Source organism: Dendropsophus ebraccatus, chromosome 7, assembly GCF_027789765.1.
Source record: "Dendropsophus ebraccatus isolate aDenEbr1 chromosome 7, aDenEbr1.pat, whole genome shotgun sequence".
Lineage (NCBI taxonomy): Eukaryota > Metazoa > Chordata > Amphibia > Anura > Hylidae > Dendropsophus > Dendropsophus ebraccatus.
Genome location: NC_091460.1, coordinates 65,353,244 through 65,368,635, shown reverse-complemented (window position 1 = coordinate 65,368,635; position 15,392 = coordinate 65,353,244). Strand labels below are relative to the sequence as shown.

At 40.1% G+C, this 15,392-nt stretch overlaps 1 protein-coding gene across 8 annotated transcripts in view; it reads right to left on the bottom strand.

Moving 5' to 3' along the window:
• Positions 1-15,392, bottom strand: part of MICU3 (mitochondrial calcium uptake family member 3) — a 108,191-nt gene that overhangs the window by 51,657 nt on the left and 41,142 nt on the right. For all 8 annotated transcript variants that reach the window (XM_069977664.1, XM_069977669.1, XM_069977665.1 and 5 more), the window contains exon 5: positions 3,580-3,627. In XM_069977664.1, coding sequence (XP_069833765.1) covers positions 3,580-3,627 — 48 coding nt within the window. The remainder of the gene's footprint in view (positions 1-3,579; positions 3,628-15,392) is intronic.

Genomic DNA, 15,392 nt, shown 5'->3' with positions numbered 1-15,392 from the left:
CTGTTGGAGATGAGCACTATAGAGGTCACATGTCCTATGGAATCTGCTTTACCTGCCACATGTTGATCCACTATCAGAGCCAGGATGCCATTTGACAGTAGTGCCAGGATTTATCCTATTACACTCTATGGCTATGTACACACAACATTTGTTCAGCTCCGTTTAAAATTACGTCCATTATTTTAAGTCTAAAATAACGAACGTTATCTAGCTGTCTGGCCTCCCCTTAGTGCAATGACGGCTGTTGGTAAATTATTCTAGTTTGGGTTACTAATTGGTCTTTGGGTGTGGCTTAATTAAAAAAGTCCATTGAATTTAATAGTAAAAACAGAGAAAGAACGGTGGAAAAAGAAAAACTGCGTGTGAACATCTAATAAAAACCATCCACTGTTTGCAAAAGATGTCTGAAAATAATGATCATGTTTATTATTTTGGTGTCCGCGGTAAAAATGTGCGTTATTCAATGCATTGTGTGCATTGGACGTCCGTCTTCCCATTGACTTCAATGCACTGCCATAGCAGTCAGTTAAATCGCGGCAAAAACGGACATTTTTTAAAATATCAAAATCGGCCGCCTTTTCTCTATTTTTGACGTTGTGTGAACATAGTCAAACATTGAGGATGTGTTCATACATTCTGATTTATTGCATTAACTGAATAGAAAGCCAGGAACATATTATGGCTATGTTCACACAACGTCTTTTGAGCTCTGTTTAAAATTACGTCCGTTACTTTGAGTCTAAAATAACGGAAGTTATTTAGCTGCCTGGCCTCCCCTTAGTGCAATGACGGGGGTTTGTACATTATTCTAGTTTGGGGTTACTAATTGCTCTTTGAGTGTGGCTTAATTGAAAAGTCCATTGAATTTAATAGTAAAAACTGAAAAAGAACGGTGAAAAAAGAAAAACTGTGTGAACAACTAATAAAAAACATCTGCTGTTTGCAAAAGACGTCCGAAAATAATGATCATGTTTATTATACGACTGCACATTCAACACATATCAACACATATCAAGGTAAGAAGGAGGCTTCTCCTCTTGTCAAATCCAAGCTGCAATTAAAAACCTGAACATGTGAATCCACCCTAACCACACACAACTGATAGCAAACATAAAGCTTATGAACAAATTCAGGAAACATCAGCAAGGCTGCTCTTACGCTGTGGCCCTTTGCTCAGTTTTTACAACAGCTTTGAATGTTATATTGAATTAGAGTGAATACCATAACATAAAGAATATGTTGCTACCTACACTCATGCTCCTGGTTAGGAATGTATTAAAAAAAGAGAAGTATCAGCATCTGTTATATTATCTAATTCACTGTGATCCATGCATGCTTTTGGCTTCAAAGCTGCTGCAAAAACTAAGCCAAACTGACCTATGTAAGAGCAGCCGAATATTTATTGCAGGTTTGTTTTTATAACCTGTAATTGGGTACTAGATGAGGCGATGATGCCACAAAAAAAATCATAGAAATGCTGTTTAGTATTCTTTTTTCTATTGATTGTTAGTGGTTATGTGGTTTTTGTGAGTAAAATGCTGTTTACCAGCCATACCGTGCAGCCGTTAATGAGCAGATCCTATGGCTGTGTGATTTTGTAGGTAAGCCGCTTGCAAAACCATTTACCATTAATAATAAATTAGAAGCATGCACTTTACAGCAGGTCCACATGGTTTCTGACTACACCTCAGTCACGTGTTTTCTATTAAGTGTAATGTAATGTAATAACAATAAATTAGCAGAGGAGTAAGAGGACACACCACTGAGGACAATCATTTCAATAAAAGTTTAAATGAAGCAGTGTAATATAAGAAAGAAAACTGCTAGGCACACAATAACATAGACATTATACAGAGACTTAATGGATTTACATGTCATTATCAGGGGATGTAATAGTATGTGGGTAGCTGGTATCTAATCTAAGTCAAAGCAATTGGTACAAGGATTTCAATGGTTTCCATAATGTTTTCAATAGAGCTGACGTTCCATAGGGGAAATAATATTGTAGCTGCTGGACTAAATCGTTGAATGTAAAGATGGCTTAAAGGGGTATTCCACTCAAACATAACTTTTGATATGTTGCTGCCCATGGTGAGACTAACAATTCATTCTATACTTGTTATTATCTATTCAGTCTCCTTCCCCAGTTCTGAGCTGCTGCTTTCTGCTGAAAACACAAAAAAATCTGTGTGTCAGTTTTTCTCTCTGTCCCCCACCCCTCCCTTTTGATAAGCTGACGTAACCAAGTCCCTGGCAGGCTTTATCTGCAACATTGTAGCTTCTTTGTGACGCTGCGAGAAGTAATCACAGTGAGTTCATTAGCAACTTAACCTCAGGATAGCCCTCCCAGCATTAAATAAAGCTACAATTTGAGACAGATAAAAAAACAAGCACACATAAACAAAGAGGGGCGCTAATAGGCTAGGTATTTCATAACAACGGCCGCTATTTCACAAATAACGGCCGTTATTTGCACAACAATGGCAGTTTTTATGAAATATGCTGTTATTTTTACATAGTGTTAACCTGGCCTTATAGTGCAATATGTATATAACAGTGGGTAGTTAGCTGTAATAGCAGTATGGTAAAACTAGGTAGTGTTGTGCAAACTTTAGGCCCAACACTAGTATGCACATTGATCAATACCAGTTGGGTCTGCAGTCTGGCTCCTGGTTCTCAACTCTTGGCATCCATCTCCATGCAAAAGCCAGAAAGTACAATGTAGACACAACCATAAACCATTTGTTCAGCCTCAGCGCAGGACTCCCCTTGGAGCTTGATAAAAAGATGCCAACTTGGCACAGAAACGCATTGCTTGTTTTACGCTATGTATGAATTAACGCCTAGAAACATAACCCGGAGGTTCTGAAGTGTCTTATGAGTCCTGTGCCGAGGCTGAACAAATGGTTTATGGTTGTGTCTACAAAAAAGCTACAATGTTGCAGATAAAGCCTGCCAGGGACTTGTTTACATCAGCTGTCTCAGAAGGGAGGGGGGGGGAGGAGGGGGAGACAAAGAGAAAAGCTCACACACATATCTTTGTGTCTTCAGCAAAAAGCAGTAGCTTAGAACTAGGAAAAGGAGACTAAATAGACACTAACAAGTATGTAAGGAATTGTTAGTCTCACAATGGGCAGCAACATATCAAAAGTTATGTGGAATAACTTAAACTGGAATGTTATTAAAAATAAAAATTGTTTTATCTGTCACTAAGTTTTATTGGAGAACGTCCAAAGGATCAGTGTGATCTAAAACAGAAAGGAATTTTAAATTATGCTATAATCTAAAGGATTACCCCTCATCAGTCCCCCCCCCCAATCCCACTCCCCTCAGCCTTTGTTTGTTTTCTTGAATTGCATGTCAATCCCTTACACCCTTCCAAGCCCTGTGGATATAGCTGTAGGTTGAGGGGACTACACCAAGGAGTTATGTTCCTCCGCTGACTTCCAATTGGCCAGTCGTGATTTGCTATCTCTGTTTAATGGGTATAAATACAGAGACCACCTTTAATTTAGAGCAATAAAAAATACATATTGCTGCGCACACGCCATATATTGTAGAAAGTAGTGACACACTTACTTGTTAATATGCAGAGCAGGAAGAGATACTCAGTATAAGATATCATGCCTAAAGAGAGGAAACGCCATAAACATGAATAAAAAACCCTCACATTATGCCTAGTAAAAACACAAAATCTTAAACAAAATACATAGATAATACATTATACATCAAAACTGTAGGGCGATACAAGTAAAAATTAATCTGCTGTCTTTCATGATAGCATGCCGCAACCTTTAAGGCAGGCTTACCATCAGTGGTATGAAGTCAGTACAATATGAGATGGTTTTCACCTTCAGTTGATAAGAGAAGCGGCATAGGATTAAGGCCCTATTACACAGAGCGATCATCTGCTGAATCAGACAGATATCGCTCCATGTAATAAGGACTATGGTTAGCCAAGGAGCGAGCAATCATTCGCTCTTCAGCCACCTGTAGGATTTAGTTTAAAAATCATCAGCTGTGCATCACTCCATGTAATAGGTGATGTGCGGCCGATGACTGATTAAAGGGCATCAGTATATAGAAAAAAATAAAAATGTTATGCTTACCTCTCCATACTCCCCTGGTGTCCTCCTGCCTTATCTCTGCATCCTCCACTGACCGCAGCCCCCGAAGACACTTTTGAACCTGTCTCTACAGAGACAGCCCACTCAGTCAATCACTAGCTGAAACAGGACAGTGCCGCAGGGGACCCAGAGACATGGCAGGAGGACCCCGGGGAAGTGTGGCCTGTGCCATCAAGCCCTGTAATACGGCCTTTACACTGGCTGTTGGTGATACCATGAAGAACTGGAGTTTATTTTGTAGACTAAGGGCATTGAGTGTATTGTTCTCCAACTGATAAGCCAGGGCTACATAGTAGGGGTTGCTGCACATCTGGGGTCACACAGACTTTCGGTGTAGACCAAGTCCCACAAGGGTTCATTCTGTTCCCTTTAAACATTATAAAAAGTGTTTGTATAATAGGCATGGCTACAAAGTGGACTGACTTTAACTTCTAAAGTGAATTACAAAGTAAAATAAAATATGGAAAATGTTAAAAATATAACAATGGAGTTTGAATTAGAGATTGGAGGATGGATGAAACACCAAAAATGAAAAATATTATAGTAACATAAAACTCAGGGTATTAGGTGCCCAGGGCGTCTGCCCTCTTGGCCCCCTGTAAACCAGCCTGCAGGGCGTGCTCTTCCAATGCTTTGTTCTTTAGCGTTATTTGCACAATGTTTCAGGATTTCAGAGAGGATCATGTTGTCAGTCAATAATGCTACAATTGGCACACTAAGCACACTGATCCTATAGAGGCTTTACACCTTAAATGGACGCATTGTTTTCTAACAAACACAAACATGCCACCTCCTCTATGTAGCCTTACGTCTGTGTATCACCTTGCAGCGACAGGGCATTAGCCACATAATGAACCTGATAAATACTTAGAGACCAAATGGGAAAGAAAGCTGTGAGGCTGAATCGCCTTTGGATATCAGATACAGGAGCGTCTTGATAAAGTGGAGTGCGCCTATGTTAAAGCCATTCGTTTTATAGCTGAATCCCTTTGTTTGATGCCACTCTTTTTGTTGTGAAACAAAGACAAGCTGAGCAACTGTCAGGCGGCATGTCAGACCAAGTGATGGCCGCTATCTAAGAGGTCCTGAAAGCATTCTCTCCTTTTGTTTGTGGCCTTCAGAAAGAGATAGTTCTGCTTGACTGACCTGAGTGTTATGGGAGAAAGACCCTGGAATGGTTATGGCTCAGTAGGCAAGTCCTCTATGAGGATGGAACTGAGGTCACAAAAGAGGGACTCCCAAATAATAGAAAGTACATCATCCCTATGAGAAGTTATGATTTCTTCAATGACATATAGGTTGTATAACATGTACTGTGGGCAGCACAGTGGTGTAGAGATAAGTGTCCTAGTAGCACTACAGTCTTAGGTTTGAGATCATGAAAGTAAACATCCTTAGGAGTTTGTATGTTTCTCCTGACATGCTACAATTTACACTGATAGGATGCTGTTCACATTATGGTTTAGTGTATGAATGCAGGCTTTGACAGATGTCTAACATCAGCATCTGTCACCTATATGCTATAATGCCATCTATATGTAATGGACTCTCTAATGGCTTATTGTGACATATTACCTTAATATCTACCGATATAGCATAAAAGTAATGGATGCCACTGTTAGATATTTGTTTAATGCATTCATCACCCACAGACTACTAAAGGTTTAACATATACTTTTTTTAGTGGACTGTGTAGGAAGATTTCCCTTCGCCCAAGCTAAGTGTAAACAAAGTGTGATGTGAACAGGACCTTAAATGATTGGCAGCATATGAAATGGTCTCCAGTGTATAAGGATGGAAATGATGCTGTCAGAGACAGGGTCACAGTCATTAATATATTTGCCAGTATTGATTAACGTAAACCTAAGGATTATGACATTTTATGGGTATAGGTACTAAGACATCAATTTCTTCAGTTCTGAACTACTAGTGTGGCTAATATCCTGCTGGTAAGATCTTATGATTTCAGAAACCATAACCATGTCATCTTCAGACTTCATTTATTACAATTGATGTAACTTCATTGCTTCAATCCTTAGCTTCTAATAAGGTCCCTGAAAATTGTGGCCTGTTGGAAGGCTGGGCATTAGAGATGAGCAAACCTGGAGCATGCTCGAGTCCATCCGAACCTGATCGGCATTTGATTAGCGGTGGCTGCTGAACTTGGATAAAGCCCTAAGGCTATGTAAAAAACATAGATATAGTAATTGGCTGTATCCATGTTTTCCAGACAACCTTAGAGCTTTATCCAACTTCAGCAGCCCCAGCTAATCAAATACCGAATGTTCGGGTTCAGATGGACTTGAGTATGCTCGAGGTTCGCTCATCTCTGCTGGCCATCTATTGCTACCATTTGTCTGCTTACAACACAGAGTATAATAAGTATTTAGAAGAATGCAAAATCCTAAAACAAGTGCTGCGTTCAAGTGCAAGACAACAAGCACCAAACCCATTCTTAGACACATACCCGTAGGCCTGACCACCTTTAAACATAATGAAAAATTCCAAGAGACCATAAGTCAATAAGTTGTGACAGAGAATGGACCCGTCTGTAGACAGCTGTTTAGGGTTCTTCCTCATCAGCACAGAGCAGTTTTCTGGCTCACTGTCGAGAAACCTGTGTCTGAGAGGGTAATGCTTATCCTTAAGAACAGCACGCTGTACTCACTGACAGATCAGTTACATGCTTCCCATATAAGTCTATAGTAAGAGAAGGAAGAGGAAGGAATGCCTGGAGAAAGCCAGAAGCAGAGAGACTGACAGAAAGACTAAAGCTTAGAATGAGTACTAGGTCTAGCCCAAGTGTTTTGATTTTCAGTTTTGACTGCTCAGTACTGCCTTATAATGTAATTCATGCTTCTACTTCTAAAGGTATTCTATAAAGACTAAGAGGTACATGATCTCCTCTTCTGAGTGTGAGCAGTGTATGGACATCATAGATTTAGTCTTCACCCACTATAGAAGATAGTGCTACTTCTTATGTACATACACACTGGCTTATTCTGAAGTTACCTGGCATGCTTTTCAACATACAGTACTACTGTTTTGGCTCACATAGTCCACTACTATTTTTAAAGGCGTTGTACTGTATTGGAAACATTTTTTTCAAAAGAGATCCCCTCTCAGCCAATCAGAGGCTGTGGCGAGTCACCAGTTATTGACACATATGCTGTGAGTCAAGGCAGGATCAGAAAGCAATGAGCAGCGGGTACTGGGCACTGTTATAATGGCAGAAACTAGGAATCGGGCAAGTGACAATACTTTTTTTTTAAACAAACAAGTCTATTTTAATTACTTTAATCCAATGTGCATGTGTACCTATAGAGGACAGAAGGCCTAACCAGTTAGAATTAAAAAAAAAAATGAACACAACAAAGCTAAGCGTGTAACATATTTATTACTGTATATAAAAAATGTCTATGTGTGGAAAATTAAGGTAGAATTATGAAGTGGTCTTATAGTAAGATTCTGTACTCTTCTCAGTGGAGCCATTGCTGGCCAAGTCAATGCTTTCAAGGGTTTGCAAAGAAAAAAAAAGATATAAGGTTATACGCCAGAGGAGAAGGAATGTGCTGCATTTCATGTCAGCCTGCAGATAGTGACATTGATATTGAAGATGTCTACTCTGACTGAATTCATAAATCAACCGTTAACACAACACGGTCTATAGGAAATGACCACCCACACTTTTACCTCCCTCTCTGCTCCTTTCACATACACCAAGTTTATTGTTCACTCAGATACTATTGTTTATAAAAGAATATAATAGGTGAAAGTTGAATTTTTCTAGAGCTACAATGAATTAAGAATGAAGAAAGCCCAGGCTGTTGCCTGCAACATTTACAAGAAGGTCTACTGGTACTTAGAGCACAATGCTCCACCTTAAGTCATCATAAAGGGAGATTGTGTCTACGAGTGATACAGACAAGTAAGGCACTGTCAGTAGGATGCTGCACCTGATCTCCAGGAGTACAAGAGGTATTCTGGTTATATCATCTGTACAACTGGCTGTAGCTTTCTCCTAAAATGGTTCAGTCCAATCTGTGGACTTTCTGGGTGTTAAGTACTGAAAACCATATGTATTATATGTATTGAATGTATTGTTGTCTCACAACCAATGTCCATGAACAGGCACCTTTTTCAAATATGTGTGTTGCCAAAATAGAATTTGGTTAATAGTGTGCACTTTTCCTATGATCTGTGATGGAGACACACTCCTTTTTGGACCGGTGATTTAACTTTTTTGTAAAAGATGCTTTAGCCAGAACAAATGCATGTATGTGACCAAGAATTGTTCAATCTTGTTCAGTTGTTATCTATAACATATAGTATAATCATTGTCTAATGCCACATTATATAGTTCACTGATATACAGGACCTTGCTGTAAAGCCCTGAGAATTATTAAAGGGGTAATCCTTTTCTTTCAAATCAACTGGTTTCAGAAAGTTCTATAGATTTGTAATTTACTTCTATTTAAAAATCTCAAGTCTTCCAGTACTAAACAGCTGCTGTTTGTCCGGCAGGAAATGTTGTTTTCTTTTCAGTCTGACATAGTGCTCTCTGCTGACACCTCTGGTTGAGACAGGAATTGGCCAGAGCATGTAAGGTTTTCTATGAGAATTTGCTGCTCTTTTGGACAGTTCCTGTCTCGCTAGAGATGTCAGCAGAGAGCACTGTGACAGTATGGGAAGACTTGAGATTTTTGAATAGAAGTAAATTATACATTTATACATCTTTCTGACACCTGTTGATTTGAAAGAAAAATATTTTTGCTGGATAACCCCTTTAAGATCAGTAAATGAACCATACAAAGATTAACATTAACATTTGGAAGCAACCTAGGCAGTTAGAAAGCATCTAAAATCTACCAAGATAGCAAATCAAAAAGATATTGCTGTGCTGCAATGTTTGTCTATAGGTGACTAACACAACATAACACACTATAACAGTCAGTGTATGCAAGCCTTCATGGGAGTGGCAGCTGGTACCACCATAAGATAGAAGATATTTTTTTTTCCACAAGTGAATGTCACCTCTATAATGGTCAATGAACTGCCAGCACTGTGGCATGCATTGCATTTTCATCCCTTACCTTGCAAAATTTTCAGTGTTTCTTTATTTAGCTAAATAATTACTTATACTGACAAGAGTGTCAGTTCTCCCAATGTGCCTGAGCTGCAACAGGCATGCATTACAACACAAAGATATTGTGCGACAACGTAGACCACATCCCCTTGGCACTATCATGGCCCGTACAAAGTCATTTTGTTAGCAAAATAAAGACACTTTAAAATAAAGACAACTTTGCAAGGTATGAAATGAAAGCTTTCCTTGCAATGCAATTACCATTTTAGGGGTGACAGGTCACTTTAAGTACATGGCAACATATGGGGTTGGCCAAACGCTGCTCATATAAACTGTCCACTATGTTACTTTCTTTAACTTGTTAATATATAAATAAAACTGGAGATACAACCCAATGCATTTTAAATTACCCATTGGGAATATGATTGCCAATGCTTAAAGGGGTTATCCAGCTCTACAAAAACATGGCCACTTTCTTCCAGAGACAGACCCACTCTTGTTCCAGTTTGGATTGGATTTTGTAAGGGTCCATTTAAACAGAAAGATTATCTGACAGGTTATCTGCCAAAGATTCAGAGCCAAAGCCAGGAATGGATTTGAAAAGAGGAGAAATCTCAGGCTTTCCTTTATGACCTGATCACTGTTTAAAGTCTGTTTCTGGTTTTGGCTTCAAATATTTGGCAGATAATCTGTCAGATAATCTTTCTGTTTAAATGGACCCTTACAAAATCCAATCCAAACCCTTATGGTCCTTTTACACGGAGCGATAATTCGCCCAATCGATCTTTAACAATTTTGAAGTGACGATGTGTTTTTTATAACGAATTCGAACGATAATCGTACGTGTAAATGCAGCGAACGATCAAACGACGAGCAAGAAATCGTTAATTTTGATCTTTCAACATGTTCTCAAATCGCCGTTGGTCGTTCGCAAAAAAATTCGCAGATTGTTCCGTGTAAACAGTCGTTCACCGATTTAACCTATGTGCGAGATAGGCTTAAACGATCACAAAACAATTTTTCCAAACGATATATCGTTCCGTCTAAACGCTGATCGTTATAAAAAAAGTTAATTCGAAATCGTTAATCGTGCGATTGGGCGAATTATCGCTCTGTGTAAAAGTACCATTACACAGAACAATGGATCGTTTGAAAAAATCGTTATTGCGAACGTTTCAAGATCGCTTAAGGCCCTATTCCACGGAACGATTATCGTCCGCATTCGGCTGATATCGGCCGCTGCGGACGATAATCGTCCCGTGGAATAGAGTGCAACGATCAGCCGACATCGTTAATGTCGGCTGATCGTTGCAGTCGCTTGTTTTTCAACATGTTGAAAAACAAGTGACTGATACAGCAACGATCTTCTGCCTTCGCTCCGTTGAATAGGAGCATCGGCAGCAGACGCTGTTGTATCCTATGGGCTGCCCGGACCATCAGCGATCACCTGGGCAGCCCTCCCGCCCCTCTTGCACTCACCCGCTCGCTGCCGCCGCGTTAAATAGCAGCGGCAGCGAGCTAAGAACGAGGAGCAAACGAGCGCTGAGAGCGCTCGTTTGCTCCTCTAGACGGCCCGTGGAATAGGGCCTTTAGTTCCATTGAAGTGAATGAAGCTTAATTGCAAACCACACCTGACCTGGAGACAAGGGTACTACATCTCAGTGTGTGGGCAACTCTTGAAAAATGTAGAGAAAGCGCAAAGACCTTTTTTTCATGGATCAAAGCTACAACACCAGCAAGAAGTGTGCTAAGCCCAAAGCTCCCTAGCAGACCATAACAAGGCTAGTATGTCTGCAATGCATATAATGCTTGTGCTTCAAGAGTTTTCCCTGTCAAGAGACTGACAAGAGCATTTATGTATTAAAATGTTGTGAAAACATCCAGCCAGTTTGCTTATCCCAAAGTGTGATTAGTATCTCTAAGTATGACACAAAGCTTGCACTTACTTTAATATAATGGTATTGCTTTCTTTAGTGGTTCAAGACCATGCACTGAATTGGATAGCTTTACGCTTTGATGAGTGTGGTTAAGGCTTAAAAATCCAGAGCAAGAAAATGTTTTAAAGGAGAAGTCCGGCCAAAATTAATTTTTGATATGTTGTTACTTATGAAAAGTTATACAAATTTCTAATGTACATTAATTATGGGAAATGCACATATACTGCTATTTCCCTTAATTTAGTAGATCAGGAAGTGTTAGAAATATCTCTGAAGAAGTGACGTCACGACCCAGGGTGTAATTCCTATGGAGTGTCCAGCAGGGGGCGCTCTCTATATAGAAGTCTATGGGACTTTATTGTTTCTATGGGTTTCTATGTAATGTAATGTAATGTAATGTAATGTAGTGTACAGTGCTTTATTGAATGAATACATCTATGGAATACTTTGGGGAGCAAGTGTCCTTGCTCCCCAAAGTATTGCATAAATGTATTCATTCAATACATTCAATACACAGTAAGCCCGCCGATCCGCCGAATTTCCGCCGATCCGCCGCATTCCCGCCGATCCGGACCATATACATTGAACTACAGCTCCCATCATCTGCTTCTAGTATGAACAGGTGATGGGAGCTGTAGCTGGGTAAGGGATATGACATGCCGCCGGGCGCAGGGGGGAGCCGCTCAGTACACAGGAGCGCTCCCCCCTCCTCCTCCTCCTTCCGTGATAACTTCCGCCTATACCAATGCTGACTCCCTGCCTGGCCGCCGCTCTCCGCTCTCATATACCGGCTCCCGGCATCAGCGCGGACACCAGGATGCATCGGGAGCCGGTATGTATGGGGGGGGGAGAGCGGAGAGCGGCGGCCAGGCAGGGAGTCAGCATTGGTATAGGCGGAAGTTATCCCGGAAGGAGGAGGAGGAGGGGGGAGCGCTCCTGTGTACTGAGCGGCTCCCCCCTGCGCCCGGCGGCATGTGATATCCATTACCCAACTACAGCTCCCATCACCTGTTCATACTAGAAGCAGATGATGGGAGCTGTAGTTCAATGTATATGGTCCGGATCGGCGGGAATGCGGCGGATAAGCGTGTGGCGGGAATGCGGCGGAAATTCGGCGGAAATGCGGCGGGTCGGCGGGCTTACTGTGTATTGAATGTATTGAATGAATACATTTATGCAATACTTTGGGGAGCAAGGACACTTGCTCCCCAAAGTATTCCATAGATGTATTCATTCAATAAAGCACTGTACGCTACATTACATTACATTACATTACATTACATAGAAACCCATAGAAACAATAAAGTCCCATAGACTTCTATATAGAGAGCGCCCCCTGCTGGACACTCCATAGGAATTACACCCTGGGTCGTGACGTCACTTCTTCAGAGATATTTCTAACACTTCCTGATCTACTAAATTAAGGGAAATAGCAGTATATGTGCATTTCCCATAATTAATGTACATTAGAAATTTGTATAACTTTTCATAAGTAACAACATATCAAAAATTAATTTTGGCCGGACTTCTCCTTTAAGGACAAAAAAAAAAAAAAAAAAGTTTTGTTTCAAGAAATGAAACACAATGCCTCTCTTTGACTTAAATCTGTCCGTGATAATCAGGGGAATCACATACAACTGTCTATCTGTGTCCAAGAGGCTAAGGAGAATGTCAACATTTTTTCATACCTTTCTAAAGGTGCTTTGTTTTGGGGGAGCCTCCTCTGCTATTCTGTGGAGACTTGCTCTGGTTTGAAACTCAACACCAGGATTAACAGGTTTCATCCCAGCATAGGTATTTGGCCAGAGTACAGAAAGCTCCCTACCGCCTAAATACGCACAGCACATGGGTTCTGCATCTTCAAAGATGTGAAATGAGAGGAATCTGGATACACCAAATAAAGTAAAGCGTGTTAATCACCTGGGCTGCGCAGCGAGCAAATTCCTTCTTTGAACTTGCTCCATGTACAGCTTCATGGATAAACATGGAAGAATGTGTATTTTGTTTAGTTTTTTTGCAGAATGCAACAAACTGGGATATAACAATATGACAGGTAATAAAAAGGAACCTTCTGTATTTACATTCCCTGCATTAAAGGAGCTGATTTAGAAAAATAATTTTCAAATACCCTGTTCAGGGCCCTACAAATAGTAGCTACAGGGCCCTTCAAATAGGCACTCTCATGGACCCAATGGGGGAGCTTTATCAAACATGGTGTAAAGCGAAACTGGCCCAGTTGCCCCTAGCAACCAATCAGATTCCACTTTTCATTTTCCAAAGAGTCTGTGAGGAATGAAAGGTGGAATCTGATTCCTTGCTAGGGGCAACTGAGCCAGTTTCACTTTACACCATGTTTGATAAATTTCCCCCAATATCTCCATCCATTCACGACAGGCGATGATTTTTTTTTTTTTTCAAACGATAGGCTTTTGGACGAAAAGATAAATTGCTAGGAAAAGACGTTAATATGATCATAAATAAGCTAGTAGTTATAATTATAATGTATACTGTGAGCGATGAGTGTTTATACTGAAAGACTTGCAAACGATTAACAATGATATTGAAGTCACCTCAACAGACACATGAACAAATTTTCGTTCGTTGTTTGATTGTTGCCGCATTTACACCAGAAGATTATTGCTTAAGGGTATAAACCCACTTGACGTATTTGCTGCGTGAATCAGTCTTAAAAATAAGCAGGCAAAACGCAGGTTGGCTTTATACAACTGTTCTGCGTTAAAATACGCAATTGCGTATTTTTGAAGCGTGAAGCTACATGCGTTTTTCGCACAGGTTGTTAACAACTGATGCTTTGCTAACAACAAGCTTCACGCTTCAAAAATACGCAATTGCGTATTTTAACGCAGAACAATTGTATAAAGCCAACCTGCGTTTTGCCTGCTTATTTTTAAGACTGATTCACGCAGCAAATACGTCAAGTGGGTTTGTACCCTTAATCTGAAGGATTTAACAATTTATTGCACAGTTACTGGCCCACGTAAAAGGCTTGCAGTGCAACCTATGACCAGTTTATCACTGGACCTTCCAAATAAAGAAGGAATGTTCAAAGTTGACAACACTTTAATTTGAGCAGAATCACGAACAACAGGAACACTGTGGCAAAGTCTTTAAAACAGAATATATGTGTTCTTGTACTTTGAATACAGAATATGCTATAGGAGGTCTGTAAAATAGCATCTTTGAAAAGAACGTATGATAATAAAATATACTGCAGAGTTTTCTGTAACAGGAAGTACAGTGATGCCTTGGATTACGAGCATAATTCGTTCCGGGACTATGCTTGTAATCCAAATCTACTCTTAAACCAAAGCAAATCTTTCCATAAGAAATCACTGAAATGCAGACAATTGGTTCCACATCCCCCAAAAAATGACTGAATTTTTAAATAGGAGGAATTCACAGATCTTTATAACTTTCCAACACCAGTTCATTTAAAAACAAAAATCTCCGGAGTACCCCTTTAAGGAAGAACACTTTCTTCCTGTGTTCTTCCTTTTGTATTCGATGTGTCTGTATTCTGAAGTTGCTGTTGTAAACTTCAGTTGCCTGTTTGTTTTACTCTTGATTGGGGCCGTGTCTGGTGTTAGAATTAGTGCTGACAGAAAGATTAGGGACAGTTAGGTACGGTCATCTCTCTGTATTTGTTTCTGTTAATCATTTCATTTTTCGTTTCATTCCTGACTGCCATCATCATTCTTTTTCGCCATGATTGATTCCATCATCTCCATTTTTTGTAGTCTATTGGCAAGTTTCTGTTCTTATTTTACCTGCCAGTGTTGATATATGTTCTGTATTTTCCAGCCAATCAGCATGGGCATTTCCCTAGTAAAACTCCTGAATTACTGCAGAGTATGGTTGTCTACTAGCGACGTTTTACAATATAGTATTACACGTACTGTACTGCTCTTTACACCACTGCATATTATCAGTATGACAGAATCTAACTGGGCTATACTATATGCAGTGTTGGAATGGGGCACTTTGGGCATTTTGGAAAAATATATTTAAATCTAATTTCACAATGACAAAAGGCTATTCATTCACTATGTAAGAACTATCCCCACCTGCAAATGATCGGCTCCAAAAAGGATTGTCTTCTACTGGACCTTTTGAGCACATCGTACCAAAACCTGAGCTCACTAAGGATACTTGGGTACGCTGCACAGTCCGTCCCAGCTCCACAGACCCCTTTTTTTGCATATTCAAATTTTTCAGGGTGTG